General features: G+C 41.5%; 1 protein-coding gene across 24 annotated transcripts in view; it reads right to left on the bottom strand.

Moving 5' to 3' along the window:
* The window catches only part of FOXP1 (forkhead box P1), a 387257-nt gene that overhangs the window by 42140 nt on the left and 321905 nt on the right, over positions 1 to 23212 (bottom strand). For all 24 annotated transcript variants that reach the window (XM_030501104.1, XM_030501109.1, XM_030501116.1 and 21 more), the window contains 2 exons: positions 20978 to 21182; positions 4824 to 4928 (listed from right to left, as the gene is read on the bottom strand). In XM_030501104.1, the coding sequence (XP_030356964.1) occupies positions 4824 to 4928; positions 20978 to 21182 (310 nt within the window). The remainder of the gene's footprint in view (positions 1 to 4823; positions 4929 to 20977; positions 21183 to 23212) is intronic.

Genomic DNA, 23212 nt, shown 5'->3' with positions numbered 1-23212 from the left:
ACTCAAAAAAAGAGAAAAAAAACCCCTAATGATAATTCTCTAAAAAGAGTCGAACCTTTTTATGAGACCTGTTGCCAATATTAGTGCCACCGAATGATCTCATCTTTCATTCTGGCTAAATTCCAACACACAATTTCATTAACCCAGGTACTGCAGGTGATAAAACTCATTTTTCCCTAAAGAGACAGCTAAAAAGTACCAGTTATACATTTATGAAGTACCAGCAATCAAAATTATGGATTTTCTAAAAGGTTTTTAACTACTTTTATTGAAAGGAAAATCGCTGTCTCAGACTTTTGTGACACTATTGCTAATAATAAATTTTACCATTTAGACATCGCAGTAATATGGTAGACAGTGTCAATAAAAGTATGAAACAAAGATGATCCTTGTCTCTTAAGTAATGCTTTCTGATTACACACCGGAAATTATAATGTGAAGCATAAACTAAGAGCACCTTAAGATATAAAATGCAATAATGCAAGACAATGTGTCTTGCAATGCATGTGCCACACACAAGTATGTCAGTGGGCAAGCATCGGAGGTGTTTTATGGTACAAGCTGAACGCTCATCCCAAGGTGAAAAACAGTTATATGTGCGCCTAGAACTAAAAACGAGGCGAGTTAATCGGAGCTGTTTGACCTGCTTAGGAGAAGAATGAAGGTTTTTTTGAAGGGATGCTACTTTTGGGTTCCTCGCTGCAAAGTTTCCCTACGAGCATCCCCGGGAGCACTAGAGGGCACTGTGGGATTTGGGCCACCCTGGCCTCCTCTTCCTCCTCTCGCCGCCGCCTCAGGGGTCCTGAACCCCCCTGCCAGGCCGGGAAGGTTATGAGGGAGGTCTTAAAAGCATCGGTAACGCCGACATTTGAACGGCAACTCCACGAATTGCTGGAGAATCAAACGCTCGCTGGCATCCCTTAGAGCGGGACGGGCCAGGCGGCAGCCCCCTCAGTGAGACCTGGGAGGTGAACTGGGCTTGCGAGCAGCTTAAAACCCTAAAAAGCACCTACAGACTGGCCTTTCCTCTGCCCTTGCTACCTATTTGATTAAAAGGTCTCTGTTGTGCTAACTGCAGATGATTTCACCGCGGAACATTCTGACATGCAAATGATAGCAATTAATGCCTTTGAAACAATTTATGATTTCCGGCCTACTTCAACATGTATTAGCATATACCTGGTTTCTTTAATATACACTTTGTTTTTCCAAAACCACAAACATAGTTGCTGGAATTTCATGTGGAAGTGCTTAAGGGGTTGAAAGTTAACACCTTTGTGAGCCGAGCAGTCTCACAGTTGCTGCTGAACAAAAGCCTCTTTGTAGGAGCTTTCTCGAAATGTTTTCTTAACATGTTCCAAGTAGTTTTAGGCAGGCAACTAAAGTAAACAAGATGTTACCATGATAAAAACACTTGTGAAAACATTACAGAGTGCACTTAGTAGTTTCTTTCACATAAACTCCCCTTCGTTTCATCAAAGTTAAATGCACATGAAGCAGATTACTAGCATCACTGCAATATAGGACCACAAGATCTCTCCAAAGGTCTGTGTCCCTCTTTTAAAGAATAGGTTTGATCTTAAAATGGTATGGCTGTGATTAAGCACGTCTAAAATACAATCAAATTAAAAAAAAGGAAAACGAGAAAAAAAAAGGAGGAAAGAAAAAAAGGGGGAGAGGGAATATAAAACCCTACTCAGTCTTCTTCATTTTTCACCCTGGATACCTTGCTGAATAACCCCCCTCCCTCCAGCAGGGATTTCCTGCACAACTTGCTGTTATAAGGGGTACATATTTCTATCTGCAAGAGTCTTTAAACACATGCAAATGAAATCAGGGATACAGTCAATTTTGAAGGAAAGTCACTCTGTGCTACTAATTGCTCCTTTCGCTGCCGCCTGCGAGTCGGGCCCTGGTTAACACGCGAGACACGTGTGGACCCTCCAGCCCTCACCTGGCTTCCCGCAGCTTGGCAGAAGGCCATCAGGTCACCGCGGTGAGACTGGACTTGTTTTGTTTTTAGGCTCGGGGAGAATTCTGGAGCATGCAGGGCGCTACTGTTTCATTAGGCATAGCAGCAGCCCCTGCTGCTATCAGTTAGCTCTAACTGATACCGCATCACATGATAACCAATGGCTGATGGATTAAAGGGAGAATAAAAAAAAGCCACAAGGCTAAAACTGCAACTTATTTCAAAAAGAAATAGGGAAATGAATGCATACAATAGCCTGTGTATCTGCTGGTTCTGATAAGCATCCTCCTGTTGGCTGTGAGAGAAAGACAACTAGGATCGTTATTTGTACAGTATTTATCTTTGAAATCAAGGGCCCTGTGGTGTACCTCACCTTGGGAACAAACACTACAGAACGATCACAGAAGAGTGTCAAATCTCTGGTTTTGATTTACCAACAGTTATGATATTTCTTCCTCAGGAGGAAAAGAAATGAACCATGTTTTAGACGTGCAAGTCCTTTTTTCTCCCTTAACTGTAGAATCATTTTATTGGCATACAGGGCTTTCATTCCACATGTAACTTCTCTTTGCTTTTTCTAACAGGCCTTTTTACTGAGGTAAGTGAAATTAAGCAATGCTCAATTGATACACAGGCTGTATTTCACTTGGTAAACAAGAGCTTTTCTCTTGAGGGGACTGTCGAAAGAGCTTCACGGATTATACAAGTATCAGAAAGAAACTTCAAGCATCTACCTGTTATCTTTTCATTGAGTAATGAATTCTGATAAATGGCAATATAATTTAAGGACAGATGCTCCACGGGAGGCTTGGAAGGCTACAGTGTCATTTTATGAAGCAATGCTCACTTCCTAACAGTGTCAATACGCTGCTCAGGGACATTCATTTCTGCATTCGTTCTGGGTTAAATATCACTCTGAACAATAAGACTTTGTCTGGACACTGTAGAATTTGAATAATGAGAAAATTTACACGAGCTGATGGGTTTAAGAAAGTCACACGAAATATTTCTATTGAAAGGTTTCAATGGGGGGAAAAAAAAGATTGATGATAAGTGAGTGATAAAAGAACCAGCATTGTTGGAGCTGGGAGTAATGGAGCCGCTTCAGGTCCAGTCTGGGCTGGTAAACGGTTTTCAGGTTATTCCTACCTAATGATTGCCCCTAGTATCTCCTCCAGGTGAACTCGGTCTACTTACCAAAACGTCTCCAAAAAAACATATGAAAAAAAAAAAATCAACCTTGCCTCTACCCATGCTGTGTGACTTAAGGGATGTATTTTCTACGTGTGCTCACATCAAGCAGTCCCCTGCTCTGACGGAAATCTTCCTGAAACCAACAGATCTAATCTGGAACAGGGACTAGCACAGGAAGCAAAGGTGGCATAAGCTGACGTTATGTGACTACACAAGTCATTCCGATATCTAAGGCTACCGCAGCACCTCTCCCTTGCCTTAAGTGCAGTATGATTTAGAATTGTTTTACAGGTCTAAATGCTATAGTATGTCATAGGCATATGAATATGCTGGCAAGTATGGCAAGATTAGCATTTATTTCACTTACGTGAACAACAGGATGAATTACAAGAAATAAGGCCACCCTTTATGGAAATTTATGACTAGCACCTTCTTATTTTGTAATCCTCTTGTAATGAGAACTTCCTCATTACTGCACTATTCCATACTTGTAACATATGTTTATACTAGGACCAGCGCTGCTCCTACTGAATTCAGAAGGGCTTTGCCAGTGGAAGCAGAAGTGGCCTATTCTGTTCTGAGAACAAAAACCTATCTGTGTCATCTAACATCATCCAACAAACATCCCCTGCTTGCTGTCACCCTTCCCTCCCTCCTTCCCATAAAAATCCAGGGAACTGCCCCAGAAAGAGTAGATACAGCTAAACATTTTGGGACTAATTTTACATATCTGTCCTGAAGAATCCCATATATTTATGTAGACTAACTTCATGAGATCACTACTGTAAATGGGAGCAGAATCTGTCCCTTTGTGCATTTAAATCATAAGCATTGCTTGGGCAGTTGGTCTCCTGTGATCTTACAGCCCTAGTACTTGAGAAAAGATCAGTGCCCAAACCTTCTAGAACCTGGGGGTACCCAAAGCATACGTGTACCTGGTCATCTACCCTGACAGAAAACTCTTTTGTGATGGGAACACTTTTTGCTCCAGCTTGGAGGTGAGGCTGATGGTTTCGCTGTGGAGCAGCCATGTGTAAGTTATTAGAGCTCTGCCGGTCCTACCCTGCATCAGGATGCACGCATTACCACATACTAGTCCATAATGCACTGTTTATGCAACGCGTAAAACTGTGTTCTTTGGCAGCAAGGAAAAGGTCTGCAGCAAACTGCAGGGGCCCAATTAATATAATTATAGTTTATTTTTAGTAGTGTAGACTTTGTTCATTAGTTACTTATTTGACATAAATTAAATTTCACGTGATGTTCTGCAATTCTCTGTTCAATTATGGACTTAATTTAAGACTAAATTTCTAAATTAAAGAGAAATCAAGGTTAAATCAAGGTTGCATTGTTTATGTTATCAATACTGCATCTTCCAAATTATTTAAATAAATTAAAAAAAAAAAAAAAAAAAAAAGGCTGTGGAACTGCAAACTATTTTATAGCAATACACTGAGCAAGACCATACTTTCCCCGTGGGGCTAATTTACTATCCCCTGTTAAAACGTTCTTGAGCCTGATCCAAAAGCCATTGAAGTGAAAGGGAGCTCTCTGTTGACTTCAATGGACTTTGCATCTGGCCCACGGTGAGTGACAGCACACAAAATTTCAGGGCATGCTTTCTCTACAACGCAAGTGCCAAAAACACAGTCCTTACTTTAGAAACGACTGGAAGTCTTCACATACTGCTTCACAACCTGGCCATTTGCATACACCGTGTCCATAGAGCGGATGGTTGTGTGAGTGCTCCTCATGGGATAAACTGGAGGAGAGAAAGAGAAAAGAGGAAAAGTGGTGTAACTGAAGATACTGCGCCAATTCATCTTCACAAAGACTCTTAAGAGCAGCAAACAACAGATCCTGAAACATCCCTAACATCTCGCAGTACCCACCTGACTCTGCCCATGGTTTTTCAAAACAGAATTAAATACCATTTGCAGTGAGAAACATGTGTCATTCTTACTTAGCTATCCTCCTACATTTCATTCATTAATTAAAAGCTTTGTAAAGAATTTAAATTACATGGATGGGGAAGAAATCACTTGACAGACCTGCTTAATATCCTGCTTGATATTTTGCTAAGAAATTTATGAACATTGCATATTTACAATTCAACTTCATCAGGAAGAAAAGTCATCTCCACACAGCAGTGTATTCTTGTAACACAATACAACCTGACCCGAGGCTTTCCACATTGCTACAGAAAGAGGAAAAGCATCAAGTTTGCAGCCTTGGCTTTCCCACCATGTTATTTATTTACTGGGTTGTTTTATTTTGGTCTTCATTTTGGGATGTCTTCTCTCCCCCCCTTACAGGCTGTTTCTTTGCACAAGTGCAGCCCCCTTACATCCCAGTAAAGAAAATTCAAGATGTAATTTTCAAATGCAAAATTCATCATAAAAAAAGGAACCTTGTAATCAAAGGATTCCTCAGCACGAGGGGCTAGTGGGGGCTATTAACCTTGCTAAGGTTGGGCAGGAACGTCACAGAGCTTTCTAACTACTGAAACCTGGGTTAAAGAAGAAAAAAATCATATGAGCACTAAAAGGGTTAATCCCCTTCAGCGGGATTCCAATCAATACGTAATGATTTGGCTGCACTGATCCAAGTCATGAGACGCTTTGATCCAGGCCATGTGGTGCTCAGGGAAATGTATCTGTTGCACTAACTGATGAACCATATTCTAAAATATCTTCTTTATTCAACTTCTGCATGGAAACTTCTGAAGTAAAGGAATTATTTTTGCAACAGTTTCCATAACCTTAGATGACTTTCAAAATAAAATGTCAAAATAATATTGAAATCTCTATTTTATGCTCACACACAGATCTATTTTTCATAGCAATCTTTTTGCTACAGTATGCCTGTGCTGTATTATGGACTTCAAACATACACAAAGGATATGAACACATACCAGCATCTAGGTGTGGCTTTTATGACTTATTTTATCCTGGATTATAGGTAACGTTACGGATAAATGCCTACTTTTTTGCCATTTTACTTTTATACACATGTGGAAATGCTGTTTATTCTTGTTCTGTAATATTATCTGCCATGTACTGTAACAAAATTATGTTCTTGTATTATTTCTGATGCACTGAATAGCAAGATCACCACAGAACACTCCACTGAGATGTTATCCCAAATGCAAAGAAGTTGCAAGAGTATTCTTGCCCAGATTATGCCACTATTGACTTTGGGCCCATCATTAATTGAAGGTGAGGGGTTTAATTATTTTATGTTGTTTGGGTTGTTTTTAATTCAAAAAACGTAAAGATCTCATTGGAAAAGGTATTACGAGTTGTACATGAACTTAATTATTTCATTAACATCTAAATTTTGGCTGTTTACACATAGTTCTTCAAGCATTTATCTATATATCTGTATCTTTATCTATATATGTGTGCGCAAGGTAATTTCCTAAAAGAAGAACTGTAGGTGAAGAGACTTACAAAGGCCTTTTCTCTAAAGGAATACTACCCTGGTTTAACTTAAATTTGTTTAAAATGTGCAAGTGGGGAGAAAGTCTTATCAGTTAATTTTTTAAAAGAACAAAAGGACCGATGCCTTCCCTGCAAGGAAATTAGAAAAATGCTGCACCACACATTTCTGCAGCTGAGAGTGAGGGAGGATGGCTGAAGAACACCATCCACCCAAGCCACACAGGCGTATGGTCAAACACCCTCCACACACATCAGGAAAGAATAACTCGGAAAATAATGGGGTTTATCATCTGCTTCCATACCTGAATGAAGCAAGGGGTGAGAAAGTAGGCTTTCATGTTAACACTCCATTAAAATCCATGAAGGCTGTATAGGAGAGTTATGATTTCAGTGTGCTCGGCAGAACCCAAAAAAACATTCACTGTATTAATTCACACAGCGCACGTTACCCATGCACCAGGATGACTGCAGAAACGCCGGGTGATGCCAAGTAAGGAGTCAGGCCCCTGTGGGTTTTAAGCACTGTAAATCTCATTATAATATCAACAGGAGTCACATGGCTTAAACCCCCAGCAGGGTTTTTTAAAGTTTCTCTGTCAGAGCCTAAAGGCCATGGCCAAGTCAACGGAAAGAGCCCTACCGAGATTTGTATTTATTTTTTAAATCCAAGCGCAAATCTCTTTTCTTTCCAGGAAACTTGCACAAGACAAGACAAACTATGTAGGACATGATACCCTGGTACTGCGTCCAAAGAAAATGACAGAACGACCAGGAGAGTATCAAACTGTAAACTATGCTCAGGATGACAGACTAATGCTGTCAATAACCAGAAAGATTGGTGTTGACTGTAAATGGCAACTTAAAAGGTCATTTTGCTAACACGATGCTAAGCGTAACTTACTTAACACCTACGTACAGCTTCAACTGCCATTTGACAAAGCAAAGCAACTTCTTCAACTTACCAAAAATAGACACTTCAAAAGCAAAAAACCCTTCAGTACTGAACGACAAATGCAGGCACCCTCCGTAGGCAGCGTGCCTTTCCGAAGGCAGCTACTCCCATCCTGCTCAGGGGGGTTTCAGCGGTGCCTTTCAGTGACCTTTATGTGTCAGTATCAGATGACTGCTATTTTATCCATCCCACTTTTGAAGATATTATAGATTGCCACTTGTTGCCTGATAGAGCCTCAAGAAGCACCTCAAAACAAAACAAGGAGTGGGTTTATACAGAAGCGGATTTAATGCACAAAGGATACAGCCAGTGGAAATGAATGGAGAACTCTGTTTAACTGATCTAAGTACTCACTTTGTTTGAGCAAATAGAGGTGGAAAACGAAGATTTTAATCCAATGCATAAACAAACAGCTTTGTGGGCACAATGCAAACCCATAAGCTTAAATCATTCAATGATATTTTGTCTGCATGCAAGCACAGTTTATCTGGATGCATCCTTGGTCTCGCTGCCGGAGACAGACTTTTAGAAGATCTGAGCTTTGGCAAGCAGAAGCAAGTTTTAGGTCTGTTTGATTTCTAATGACACATTAGAGTAGGTGTTTGTTTCTGTCACCCTCTCTCCTTCCCAGGAACGCATATTCGTGGTTGGGTACTGGTGATGCAAGACTAGTTAGTGGAAGTGATTTTATAACAAGACATAATTTTCAAAGAAGTGAAGGAATAAATGATGGAAAAAAAATCGAGATTATGTGGGGTTTTTCTCCTCGTATTTGCATACAGAATACTTAATACAATTATTTCCAAATAATGCAATAGCACAGCACTATTACATCGAAGTACAGCAAATAACCCTCTGGCGAGTAAAACATCTTGCGTAAGTCAACTTATGACATAGGACAGAGTAACGAAATCCATGTGGGAAGCTAAAAACTGCGTAAGCGTCCACTTACTTTCTGTTGCCTCCAGCCTGGTTTCCAGTAAGAAGAGGAGGGGAGAAGGGCCAGAGGGCCAGGCACTTCCACTGCTCCTCTGTGCTTGCTGGGTAAGAGGAGAGGAGTTTTTACCTCTGCTTTCTTCAACCTATGTTGTTGCTTCACAGCCCCAAGGATCTCCAGAGGGTCTGGAAGCAGATTCACCACCTACTCCAGCAGGGATGGCTGTAGAAGCTGGTACTTGCACAGCCCCGATCTCCAGACTACTTCAGCCATTTACCTTTAATCCATCTGCTGTGTTACAGCATCACTGAAGAATACAAAAGCTTGAAGATGGAGCAGCCACAGAGAGCTAAGCACACATAGTAAAAATGACAGTAGACCCCCAAGAGAGATGGGAACACACTAGGTGTTGGGGTAACTACTGACCAAAGCACTAGCAGGAAAGCTACCCGAGCTGTATGGTTTAATTCAACCCATACTCAGTAACTGTGTGAAAGTGGGTACCATCCTTATACATGCTGGCCAGAAAGTCATGGGTGGATATAAAAGCCAGCTGAGCAGAAGCCTCAGGAATAGTACTTCTGCCACACAGTGGACCATATTTTAAATATTCATGATGCTGACATACTTCATATTCTACTCTCTCCCTTCCACATCTGCCTGGGCCAACGATCTTTGCCAAAACGCTGGGGGAAGTCAGTGATGTAGAGAAGCATCCTTGATTTTCTATTACAGTTATGAAGCATCTGCTCACGTTCTAACGGTGCAGAGAACATGCCTGAGCCACCTGCACACTGAAAAATCAATAGCACATCTCCTGCTTTCCTCTTGGAAGGCGTTTGAGCAGAGCACCCATAGAAACTGCAGAAATGCCTTTTTTTCTTTAATTTTATTTCTTAGGGGCAATGGGAAGTGGTCTTATCTTTGCCAGCTGCCATGCTGGCATGCCATGCCATGCCATGCCATGCCAATGTCAGTGCATGGTCCAGGCAGGAGCACAGGACTCAGTCTCACACCACATTCTTCCCTGGCCTAACTGGATGGCACAGACATTGAGGCAAAATGCCATGATTTTGGTCTTGTACAGGTGGAGAAGAAACACAACTGGGAACCAGCGTGGGTCTCCTGTATTTGTGACTGCCCAGGGAGCTCTAAAGCTCACCAAAAAGCACCAATGGAATCAAGATGGTGAAAATATCACAAGTCTCTAAGTCAAGAACACTTGCTGCATTTGATTTAAAGTTTAAATGGAAGCAGCAATGATTAAATCTTTCTACCAACTGTACTTGAATGCAAGTTCCTGCCTTCATGGCAAAATCAATTGAATAAAGATACGTTTTGCAGTGAAGGTGCAAAGCCCCCTGAATTCTTACTAGGGTGGCTCAGTGCCTCCTTCCTCTCTAAACTGTCAATTTAAAATAAAACCCAGTAATTAAAAAAATATTATTTAATTTTTTTTAAATCAAGATAAGTATTAAGCCATATACTGAAGTGGACTACTTCCAGATATTCACACTTCCATCCAAGCCTCAGTATCTGCCCAGAAAGCAGGTATTTGATTTGAATGCAGAACTGTCTGATCAGGGTAAATAGCTCTCCATGGGTGGGTAAGGATTAGCAGAGGGTCATGGGCCTTCTGGAGAGGTGGCATTTGATGTGTACAGTCAGTGACAGCTCTATCCAGAACTGGCTTGCGAATTTTTGGATGCTTTTTAAAGCTGCATTTCTCCCTTTCCTCATTACTTTAGTCCACGAACAGACCTAGGACTAGAAGAAACTCTTGTTTTACATCAAGCCCTATTGAAAGTAACAGGAGTGGTATATTACATTTTAAATGACTACACCAATTTAAGACAAATCAGGTTAAAACTGCAGCCTACAGGCTGAAAACCTGCCTTCAAATCCGTCTGCACTAACTTGTATACTCCTCTAGTATAAGGAAAAGAAAAAAAAGCCGAGCTGTAGCACTGCTGTAGTTACACCATGCCGGCAATGTACCCCAAATCACTGCCCCACATCCTTACACCTCTGTGGTATTGTTCTCTAAATGTCTGTTGCAAGGCGAGCACTGGAGCATCTGCAGCAAGGCTAGGACAAAATCTGGCTACCATTCCCTTTCTCTTTTACCCAATGCAAAGAGTATATAATAACCAGACTAAATAATTATGTGCATCATTTTCTGGTTTTGATCTATGCACTGATGGTTTGGATTATTAATCAACATTATGACCCTCCAGCACACTCAAAGTACTACATACTTTTTCCAGCGGCACCCCCTCTTTCAACCCTGCAGCAGAACTTCTCCTGGGTCCAGACAGCCACTGCCCTACATCCTTTCCTTGGAGGAACTGAACCTATTTGTAGACCACTGAAAAGAAAAGCCCATTGCAAAAAATACCGGTATTGAATTCATCGCTTATCTCGGGTGGAAGTTCCATTCCTGCACTTGAGTTAACGAGTTTTTCTCTACTATTTAAAATTCTTATTTTTTTATTTCAACCTTGTGCCTAGGTACTGTAGTGAAAAGTACATCCAATATACCCAGACGCACATGATTTGAAACGCTGGATTTTAAATTCCAGCACTGCTAACTAATGAGAACAATTTTTTCCCTCTTCTGCTTTGTAGCATCACTTCATGTACTTACATACCATAATCACATCCTCCAAGAGCCTCTATTTTTCCAGGGTGTAGATCTTTAATTCCCTTTAATCTGTCTTCATAGCCTATTCCCTCCAACGCCTTTATCATCCTAGCTGCTCTCTTCTATATTTGCTCCAGCTTCTCTTTATCCTTTCTGCAAGAGAGTGGCCAATTGTACATCACACTCTCAATGTGGTTTAACTGGTTCTGCATAAAGTAGAACAGGAAAAAAGGACTCAGACGCAACACGCATGTTTATGCCTCCCATGACTGCATTTACCTTTTTAACTAAGACATGGCACAGAGTGTCCCACCTTAATTTCTCAACCCTGATTATGCCTCAGCCATTTCCCACACAACTGATGCTGAGCAGCTGACGTGTCATGTCAAACCAGCAGTTTGGAATTTTTATTTCCAAGCTGGGCTACTTTTTACTTATCCCTGCTAAATCTCATTTGATTCCTCTCTGAACAGCCTTCTAATTTATTCAGATGAAAACGGATTGATTCAGTATCTTAGTTTAATTAGGAAAAAAATGTGATACTGCCACTTTCTTGGGTCTAGGAGTGAGTTCTGGTTTTTTTAACTGACTTCCAGCACAGCAATCCTATCCCTCTTACACATCCAATTCGTATGGCAGAGGAAGGTGGCAATGGCCAGGCTTTGGCCGCAATTCAGCAACGCTTTTAAGAACACATGCGAGTTTAAAAACACAGGATTATGCCCTGGACTTCACTGAGACTGAGGTGCAAAATTACAAACATACATACATACTTTGTAAAAAGATCCTGTTTGCCAACCTAATTTTACTGTAATTTATATTCTGTTGTTACATTTAAATTTATAGTAAAAGAAAACACTTGAGAAACAAGATCTATTCTCCTTTAGCAAAACTAGACTCTGTTATATTTAGGGTTGAGGCAAGTCTTCCACCCTTATATTAACCAGCAATATGCCAACAAATACGATTAACAGGGAGTATTCACATCAGTATTTTTCACCCCTGTCCCACAAGCACAACAAAACCTGTGCAGAAGGTGACAGACACATCGCACACAGCCTGGGGGCTCGATGGGTGAGCGCTCACCCACTACATGTCCCTGAGGCCAACAGGAAAGTGCCCTTTGGGAAAACGTTTACCAAAAACTAATTCAGCTAAATAACGACTCCAAGGGAGAAACACAGCTAAAGCACCGAATCCTCCCTGCTGCATGCTTTCCCTCCAAAGAATGCTACTTAAGAAAGCACTAAAATCGAAAGGACACAAGCCTGCTTCCCCAGGGAAGTGTGCTGAATCATACAGGTAGTGTAAATATCATATGCTGCTGCAGGTGCTAGGCAGTCTATCTGTTTGTGTTTACTAAAAGGCATAACAAATAGTCACACTAAAACAGAACAACATTTGGCATTGGAATGATAGATACCAGAGCAGCCATAAATCACGTTCACTTGTTTGGATTTGAACCACTGAGCAATACTAACACTACAGCCCCCCTTTTTCAGAGAGATCCTTCGCTGTGATTTGTCTCTTCCAGGGGCAGCATCGCAATGCACAGTACTGAGAGGCTCAGCATCTTTCCCCAGCACAACGCAGCTGAGAAAAACCATGCAACCATGTGAGAAAAGGGGGGGGGGGGGGGGGAACATTAAAACCCCAAGAATGAAGGAAGAGACTTGCGTGACATGTCGGGCCAGCTAACATCGCTTCCAGCTTTGCAACTTCTGAGTTAATTCACAGTATAAACAACGAGGAAAATGTTTCTTCCGAGCAAGACTTCCTGTAAACTGTTCATTAGAGTGGGGCTGGTGCACCTGCTGATTAACCAGGCGCTCCAAGAATAAACAACAACCCAAGCCAGCCAGATTGTTCTGGAATTTGCTCTGAGCTGATTTTTCTTCCCCCATGTTATAAATTGGATTCTACAATAAAACAAACAGCAGAACATAGGTTGCCGAGAGTTAAAAATCTACTTTTTACACTACATTGACCACAGCACCCACAGGCACAGCTACAATGTCTTTCTATGAATGGGACAGATTGCCATATGGATGCAGACACTGAACAAGTTGTACAACTCCTGGCGACAAGTGCCTAGGGGACTGTCCTATATTAGCACCACCTGTGCTGTGGAAATTGTGCTCTCTGTATGAAATGGTATTTAAGGGCCCATCATGATGTTATTTTTGAGTACACACACAAAAAGGAAAATTACAGTTAAGAAGAATTTGCTGGCTAGCGGATCTGTTGCTCAGCTCCCAAGATCGCTTCCCAGAGGAATAGTTATCTTCTTTATTCACGCAGCCCAAAATGACAAGCTGCAACACATATTAGTAGTTTTCCCTGCCTGGGCTTATACCATCGTTTTAATGAGAATACACTTTATAATATACATATGTCTTTCCCGATCACACAGAAGAAATTGCCACCCTCTCACCTGAAAAACACCAGCTCTATGGAAAAACACCCCACGGCATTATACAAACGCTGCTCCAGCAGCAAGCAACGCAGTATAAATTTTCCTTGGGTTCCTTCCCCCACCTCTCAGTGTGCAGCAGGTAGAGCCACAAATCCTGATGACCGAATTTCAGTGTGCATCTCGCCACTCTGAAAATACAACCCTGTCTTGGTGACAAAAATAGAGCTCCAGATTAGCACAAGATGTCGAGAGAAAGGGGAGAAGGGAGAAGAGGTTTGAGCAGTACCTAGCTGCTCTACAAAAAGAGATTTCCCCCTCTCCAAACTGCAAGAAAAAAAAAGATGCCAAGAAAAAGTAAAGTAAAATAAATTGAATTAAAGAAAAACAGTTGTAAAGTGAATGTTACAACCTGGGAAAAATGATGTCATTTTATTGAGAAACTCATTTTTTTTCCATTAAACCACAGTGAAATGGATAAAGTTTATACAGCTTAATGGTGGAGTTTTACTTTAAATGCTACTCAATACCTTAGCAGTACGATATAACATGATATAACAGCTGTCATACTAACTGCTCAATTTTTATTGAACAGCAGAGAAAATAGTCACACAAAAATCGCCTAACTTCTCCTCTACTTTTATGGCCTTTTCAAGGGTGTTTCTTTTCCACTCTCAGGCTGTGATACGTATGATAAAAAAACTACCACAGCTCTTCATTAGCTCCGGGCTCAGCTCTTTTAGGAATCAGATCCCCCGAGCAAATGCTGAGGAAGGACAACTTGCACACAGGAGGAAATAAAAAGAAACAGGAATCCATGGTGCAGTAAAACAGAAACAGGTCCCTTTTTAAGACTACTACATAAACACCTCTAATAAAAGAAGAGGACAAATTTTCATTGGACTTCAAGTATTTAGACAGGAATGTTTTAGTAAAAGTTTAACTGCAAAGTACATGCAATTAACAGAAAGCCATCAGCTATTTCTCTGGTATGTAAAAATAGCATTAAGCTGTATTAAATGCACGTGTAAGTATCTCAGTTGCAAGAAAAGGGAGGAGATATGCAAAGCACTCAGATATCAAACAATGATCTGTTGGCCAGATGGAGGAATAAAACAATACATATGCTAAAATTTGGAAAAGTTCTGTTAGGCGTCTGCCAAGGCTCACCCAATCTATTTTAAGTGCTTTTTGATACATTAGCTTAGTGTTTGGAGTTGTACAACTGATGGTTATTACACGGGACCAGAAAGCAGCGAAGCGTTGGCGTGCAGCAGCTCCCCGATGCCGGGGCAGCTTCCCAAGTGTCAAACACAGCGCCCTTATTCAGCACAGGGCCACACCAGGTAATCACACACCAGTTAACTTTGCATCTTTTGTAGGGAAAAACCAAATAAAATAAACTAGAAATAATTTTACAGGGTTCAGTGAAAACAAGTCTTTGAAAAGCATAATTTGATTAAAGAGCTCCCGGGCAGACTGAGGAGCAACAGTGTTGTACAACTGATTTAGCAGCAGGTTTCCCAAAAACACAAGTGCGGCAGCAGACGTGGTGTGGGCAATGCAAAGGACACCACACACCCCACTTTGGAAACACCAACAATAAAAAGTGCCTGATAAGGCTTAAAATTGAAAATTAGCAACTTCAGGTCTGAGGCATGGCTGGTGTTTTTTCAAAGCTGGTGTCAGAGAGAAGTGACTCAAATGGGGAGAACGTATAGTAACTGGTGGTGATTTCTGTGGCAGGAGAGCGAGCGCCAAGGCATCAGGTAGTGGGACGCTCTCGGTTGTATCTGCACACAATAAATAGAGACGTCCAGGCCAGTGCCCTGCTCTGGCTGTCACAGCATCACCGTCACCAAACAGCCTGACCAGCCCTACAGCCATCACACCCATACTAGTGCAATGAGAAGAGATAGAGAAGCCATGCTGCCGATGGTTTATTGGATACACAGCTGAGCATCCAGGCTTGGCTCGAGTTTCCAGCTCCAACCTGGCTCTGCAGTGAGGAAGCTGCATAGAGGCACCTGAGATGCTCAAACCATGGGTAACAACATCAGGGACATGATGGGGTTTGTGTACATGGAGCAATTAAATACCTTCTGGGAGGAAAAGCCCCAGGAACCCTGATTTCTTAAGAAAGAATGGATTTGAGGTAACCTAATCTAACAAAACTCTGCTGATGGTAAATTATAACGAGCTAAAATCAACTGCGCGGCGCAACTGAGAGGAGCTGACACGGATGAGCAGATTTCATGCTGGCACCAGTGCAGAACGAATACCAGGGACTACACAGAAAGGCAGGAGAAGAGAGGATCAGGCCCTGGGAGCATATGAATTGCAGGCTGAACTGTTTCATCCCAAGCATTAATAATGGACTGAAGTCTGTAATTCTTAATCGTGCTGAATCCTAATGCCTTCATCTAAGGGCCTTGGGATTTTGATGGAGGATCAGCTGGCATGGAAGATAACAACAGTAAAACACAATGCATTAAGCCTAACCAACAGATCAATGGCTTGCCATGCCATTCCTCTCACTTCCCTTCAGAGCCTTCTCCAGACTCCTTCCTCCCGTGACACTGGTGAGAAAAAGTCATTTAAAAATCTCCTCGTTTATTTTATTTTTCCTATGGAGATGGGTGCTTGCATATGTGGAAGGACAAGACTCAAGCATGGATGGAAAGGGTACAAAGACAAGGGACAAACGTGAGATTGCCAGCAGATGGAGAAAGGTCTCTTGGACATGCAGCCTTTACCTCCAACCCTTTGTCTCTTGCAAACAGATGCGTTTCCTAAATGAACAGCTCTGAACCTTCATTACCTCACTGGTTTACGTATGGCCTCTAGCACCCTGCTGCTGCTACAGTCACAGAACAGTGCCAGGGGATGGGACCAGCACATAGGCGCCTGCACTCCTCCAAAGCACACCCAGACCTTCTGGTTCAACCCCAAACCGGAGCAACCCCTGCTCACTGCAAAAGGCCAATGAATTCTGCACCGTTCTGCTTTTCCAAACCAACCCACACCAGGAACATTCCCAAGCATGCAGATTTTGGGATGCCCACTGCACATCAGGTTATAAAGTCAGTGTTCACCTAAAGCCACCGGGCATTTGTTTTGCTCTTTTTCTTAAGAAAATGATCCAGCTTCCCCCAAATAAGATGCAGCGGAAGGAGATGGAAAGCGGGTTCTGTCCTTGACATTTCTAAGCACAGCAGATGTACTTAACTGGCTCCTGTTACTTATTTATTTACTTGTGTAGAGAAAATGCTTCCTACTGAAGAAACCCAAATGCTGATAAGATGATAAGAGGTTTGCATGCTGGTTGATGGTCTCGCTTTCGCTTATCCTGAGCGAATACAAGTATCTGTAACTAAGTATTTCCCTTAGGGTACTGATGACTGAGGTATGTTTATTGCATTGAGTGAATTTATATATATAATCAGCACAATAAACATTATTAAATTGTCTGAGTAAAATCAAAGCATGAAACACACAGTCAGTGCTGAATTCTAATGATGCTGAATGCCCATGATTGCATGGGGAAAGGATCTTAACAAGCCTTGATTTGAGCTTTGGCATCCGCCTCACAAATCACACGAAATGTTCTCTCTTTAATAGTGCTGAATATTGATAAATGTCTCTGCACGGCACAACAGGGAAGTTGGTCTCTATTGGCAATCTTTACCAAAGTGTGTTTTTTCCTTCTCTACACTCAAGGGTTTACCCTGAATGATTTAATTATAATTTTCCTTGTGTAAGACAAATTAAAGAGGAGAGTAGGAGTGTCATACCAAAGCAGATTATTTATCTCCTTAACAGATTGCTGCGCACCAAACCCCAGAGCTGCTGCTGCCGCTACTTACAGAAACTGGGCGAAATGTGGGACAAAAGCATAGATGTAATATACATTTAAAGCCCAAAAGAATGAACGCATTAACCCATTCTTTCCAGTTGGAATTGTTTCATTCCTATGAAAGCCATACACACAGAGCATGCAGAAACCAAGAGCAGCACCATGATGCTCCTTGGCCCCCACCTAGGATGCCTTCTGCTTTCTAATGTATTTTTGCTTTTCAAGCACCCCAGGGTGACTCTGGCCACCCGCCTGCCATTCTGCCATAAAGGAGAACTTTTGCTGTCACTTGGCTCTGAGCACGGCAGTCCCGCAGTGGCCAGCGTCACCAGTGACACCAAATCTGCGTCCCCGCAGCCTGTGTGGGACTGAAGCTTCACCATGCGCACTGTGAGGCTGGGCTGGCGGCGCGGTGCTATGTGGGCATACCGAGCAGCCAAGGACCTTTCTCCTGCTATTTTAAGCCCTGTGTTTATAACCAAAGCATGTTTTTACCCCAGATGTACAGCAGAGCGGCTGCTCGCCCGCTCACTTTTACGCAGGTCAGCCAAGTGCCTCCTGTCTTGCAGGTCTGCAGCAGCCTCCCAACCCAATCTGTGGGATCAGGAACCCTGTAAAACACAGCCTGAACTATCCTAGTGACATGTGCCAGAAATGACAGTGATGATAGTAACTCCCACATAACCAACTTGCCTCCTGCAGCCCACTCCTTCTCAAAAGCCCAAGAGGAAGGGGGAGAAAATAGCTTTATAGCACACCCTAAAAGTTAATGTTACCTGTATATGATTATTTATTGCTGCTGGGCAGTCGTTATGATGTGGCTGTGCTTAACTGTTCGGACACTTACAGCTTTTACTATGTGCTTTTTATTGTTGTTTAAATCTAAATAAATAGCTCTTGGTTGTATCAAGAGCAAAGCTCACAGACAGTTGCACAGAAGGTGCAGGAATGAAAGGGGGGAAGCCACAACCCAAAAACCTGCCCTGGCCAGCCCAAGCTGCGGGCTTGTAGGATGGGAGGTGGAAGGGCTGAAATCTCCCTTGTGAGCCCTTCTGACATCCCCATCCCCATCGAGCTTGGGCTAGGGACCACCTCCACATGCCCCTCGTATTTGCAGGTTCAGCTGTTGTGCTGAGCCAGCTGGATTCAAGAACAGTCAAGGATTTCAGCAGAAGTCTAACAAACTCATGCTCCCACCAGACCCATGACTTTTTCTAGTCTTAATCTTTGCAATCAAAAAATTACCAAACCCTGCTCATGCCTGAGCTCTCTCTTTTGTAAATACGCTAAAATTTCACCTTCTATGAGCCTTCAAATATACATCTGATGGCGGACCACAGCTACTCTTTCCTCACTGCTCACACACCATCCCAAACTCCCTGCCTGTAGATAAATACCCTTTCATAAAGGAAACCAGTGCAACACATCCCAACAAGAGGAGTTTCTGTGTCAGATGAAATCCAGGCAGGCACCACAGTGCCTGATGAGACTGCAACAAAACCCTTAAGTGCATCAGTAGGCATTCTTCTGCGTGTAGCCTCCTGCTCTACTTATGGATAAAGATGTAATTCAATCACTGCAGCAAATGGATGGCGTAAACCCTCCATGTACCAAACAGAGGCAAGATAATGCAAAGTCTGCAGCTCTCTTATTTGTATTCCTAAATACACCTATTTTTGTATTTTGATATTGTAGTAGAGAACTCAGTGGATATTTAAGAAAAGTACAATGGCAAGCTTTAACAATGCAGCTATCAATTCAACCACTGAGGATTTTAAGTCTTCTAAACTAAATGAAAATCTCAAACAATACAAATGGCAAGTTTATGCCTTCCTTATTACTTTATTTGGAACTTGACTAATAAAAACTTATGTATCACCTTGTTTGTAGATCCCAGTTGCCTCCAGGCCACAATTACAGGACTCAGACACATGGATTTACAGTCTGCTGAATAGTATATGCAGAGAAAATTCTTACTTCAGAACAGATTCTTGTATTTCCACTGCACTTCAAACTAAACAGCAATGGCATACTGTTTCCTCACTTAGACTGCCATTAGCAGACAGTACTTGCCTTTATTTAGTGAAAGAAGATACATTGCACTGCATGGGTTTTTATTTTATATACTCAGTAAGAAAAACATAGATAAAAAATTTATTGAAAAGTCATAAACCCATCTTGTTCAGCTCCGTATGCAGCAAAAAGGGAATTTAATTGTTTAATAAACATCAAATTGTTTTTAGTATCCCATGTAAGTCTTCATGAAAACCATGTCCTTGACACTTGCATGCATTATAAATGTGTACACTGATGTTCCCCCACGTGTCCTTGCAATGGGTATAAAATGACGCCTTACACACACAGCAGTTCTTCCAACAGTGGGTGTGCTCTCCTTTAAAATCTATCTATTCCCAACAGCACCATTTTCTTAATATTAGAAAGATATAAGAGGTATTTATATAGCTGCCCTATCAATCTACTTTCAGACCACCAGAAATATAAACTCTATGGCTTAAAAATTCCATTATCCTCTTTCTAATGAATGAAAGGAGGACGGAAAGACAAAGCCATCAGTTTCCATAAAATCCAGCTTTCACTAGTGTCTGCTATAACATTTCTAGATGGGCAAAGGGACTCTCCTGAATGCAAAGAAGCACTGCCCTCCCCACTGCGCCCCTGCTGCTTGCACGGTCCCAGAGACCCTTCTCCTCCTCCTTCTCCACAGCCAGCAGTGATGCTGAGGCTGCAGCAGGAGCTGGTACCCACTGCCCGAGCTCCTGGGACTGTCTGTCTCACCGTAAGCAAAAGTTATGTTGTTAGACACGCCTCAGTGAAATCTGGGGGTGTAAAGAAACAAACCTGCAATAAAGCATCCTTTGGAATAAAGCAGAGCCCGCGCCGAGAAGCACGTCAACAGACAACCCCTGATTTAAGCCATTTCTTATAACAATGCAAGCCTAGCAAGTATAAATTAACTCACACTTTTAAAAGCCAAACAACACCAGTTAGCTAATTTTATCAGCACTTAAAAATAAAAAAAAGCCACTTTGTTTTAAAGAAACGTGGTGAACTCAAGCATATCCTGTCATGTGAATGCAGGTAAATATAGGGGGGAAGAAAAGGGGGCAAAGGAACATGTTAGACAAGAGGGGGCACCAAAATTTGGCAGATAAACAGGTGGTAAAACAGCCTGTACTGACCAACAGATTTTATGCCTCACCTCCAGCCTGCAAACCCGAAGCACATCAATAGCAACGCCACTCGTGATGCAAAACTCAAAAAACCCAGCTTACACTCTTCACACTTCTCCCAATACGCTTATCCAATGCACTTCTAATTAGCTAATTGTGCCCACATTGATCCAATTAACAAGCCATAAAGATCTGAACAAAAGGAGCATATTCTGCCCAGTGGAGACTCTATTCAACCACGCCAAAACCAGACAGAGCAAGACGTGGAGGACAAAACTGAGGCCAAGGCGGTTGGCCACCGCTCCCAATGATTCTGCCATCATTTCGGCACGCTCTTCGGAGATGCTCCTGGGTGGAAACCCCACCAGCACCTACCTCTCCCGTTTAGGAGTGTGGACCGATAGCTGTCCATTAGTTGAGGCGTGTGGGTTGATGATTAAGGAGGTCTTAGACGGCGCTGAGGAGGAGACACAGGTGGTGGACAGGTCCAGGCTGCTGTGGTTGTTGCTGGCTGCCTCCTCCGCTGTGTGCGAGCTTGTCACTTCCTTCCAGAGCTGCTGCAGTTCTGTTGGAATCATGCCTGAAACAAACAAATTGGATAATTAAATCAATTAACAGCTAATTCGGCCGTCTTCAAACAGTAATTAAATCAAAGAGTCAGTAAACAAAGCCTAGTGTTAGGTTTGTGTGTGTGTGTTTTTGCACGTGTATTTTTTTTAATAACTAAAGGCTAATATTAAACACAGCGCGACTCTGTTAAATCTTCTCATGCACCACCTGCGATACCTGTGTAATGCAAGATCTGGGCCATGGGTAAGGGGATCCATACAACACACCACCACATACACACACTGTATTAATTATTATTCTTTTTTGTCATTTTTACACCAGAAGCCCCATTTCCAGAGTCCCTACTCAGGCAGAGATCCCCATGAGCTCACAGCAAGGCCAATAACAAAGGTGGCCAAAGGCTACGCTGCAGTCAGATGGAGAAATTTAATATTTTATTTTATTTTCCTTTTTTATTATTATTTTTCTTTCCTTTTTTTTTTTTTAAGGAAAGTGAATACTTTCTAACCTCTTTTTAAAAGAAAGGAAGGTTTCAGGGAAAAAGAAAATACTCAGCTTTATTATTATGACAACATGAACCACAATATGACTAATTTTGTGCTTAAGTTTTAAATGATGACAAATAGCTTTGTTATTAAATACAGTTTTTATTAATCACTTTTAGACATAAATTATGAATTCATATTGTCTTCCTGAAATGCTTTTCAAATTTTAACAGTCAAATTGATTATACTATGATTATTTCATTAACACACCTATCTTTCTCATTAATTTTGGTTTCTCGAACTGCTCACTTAATTGATGGATGTGTCTACTGAAAAACTGTATAACTTTCTGTACAAGTAACACTATTATTACTGTCATTTCTTAGATCAATGCTAATGAGCCATTCAAAAGTAAAATGAAAACATAAAATAAGCTTCAAGAAATAATAATAATAAAAAAATATGTATTTTTTTATGGTGTCAAAATGGACACCAGGTTTAAGACACAGCATTCAATAAGTAATACAAGCAAAAACTTTGCAAACTTCCAGGCTGGAAGGGGAGCTGCACGAGTCAGCATTACACAGGCTCACACTGAGATCATGCTTTTGGATAAAGCTTATGTTTGTGACATGATCAAACAAGTCAAGTTGCTCTCACTGAAGACTAGCTCAGTGCTCTTTCAGAGAAGGCCATGGGAAAAAATTAGCAGTAGAGACGCATCACTTAAATATTCAGGGTAAAAAAAAATTAACAAAAGCCAGTGTCTGTGTGTTTTTAAAGAGGTTTCTCATCACTGTGCTCCCAGATCATCATTGGGATGACTGTTCATTGTTTCACCATATCGTAGCACCGGAGCTATCCTAAGGAAACCTGCCATTTTCTGAGTGTATAGCAGCAGCTCACACAGGCATGTATCTCACCAAACCTAAGGTATTGAAATGAAAAAAAAAAAAAAGGCAGTATGCATTATATTCATTTGAAACACATAATAAAAAATGCCAAGGTCTAAATTTAATTTATTTTTGTCATTTAGAATACAATGGATAGATAATCATCTCAACGTGATCAGCCAAACATCTTTACTTTGCTAAACTGTTAAAGATTTTAATTATGCTAGCTTTGGAGAGCACTGGTCTAATGAGGCGATAGACTCCAGAGAATCTAAGTGGTTAAGAACTGTGAAATGAGTCTGATAGGATTTTTTTATATTCACCGTGGATCGTTTGCATATCAAAGAGGAGTAAATTATTGCACGACAGACCAATAACCTTCCCCGCCTTTCCGAGAGTAGCATTAACAAAAACAGTTGGTCTCCAGTAACGGTTCACTACAAAAAAATGCTAAAATCCTTAAGTATCTGCAATTAATATATATTATGAAAAAGGCTTCAATTTATACATTAAGTGATCAGATATTCTTTGGACACATCCGTTTCTCTAAAGCCACGTCATTTGCCTTTCATCAGACCCGAATGCCAATTACATTCTGATGGATTTTGTCCCAAATGAGCATTTAGTTATTAGACATATTCAATTATTACTTGTCCCTTGAA

The sequence above is a fragment of the Strigops habroptila genome, chromosome 11 (genome assembly GCF_004027225.2).
Source record: "Strigops habroptila isolate Jane chromosome 11, bStrHab1.2.pri, whole genome shotgun sequence".
Classification (NCBI taxonomy): Eukaryota; Metazoa; Chordata; class Aves; order Psittaciformes; family Psittacidae; genus Strigops; species Strigops habroptila.
Note: the sequence above shows the minus strand (reverse complement) of the source record. Positions and strands in the feature narration are given on the sequence as shown.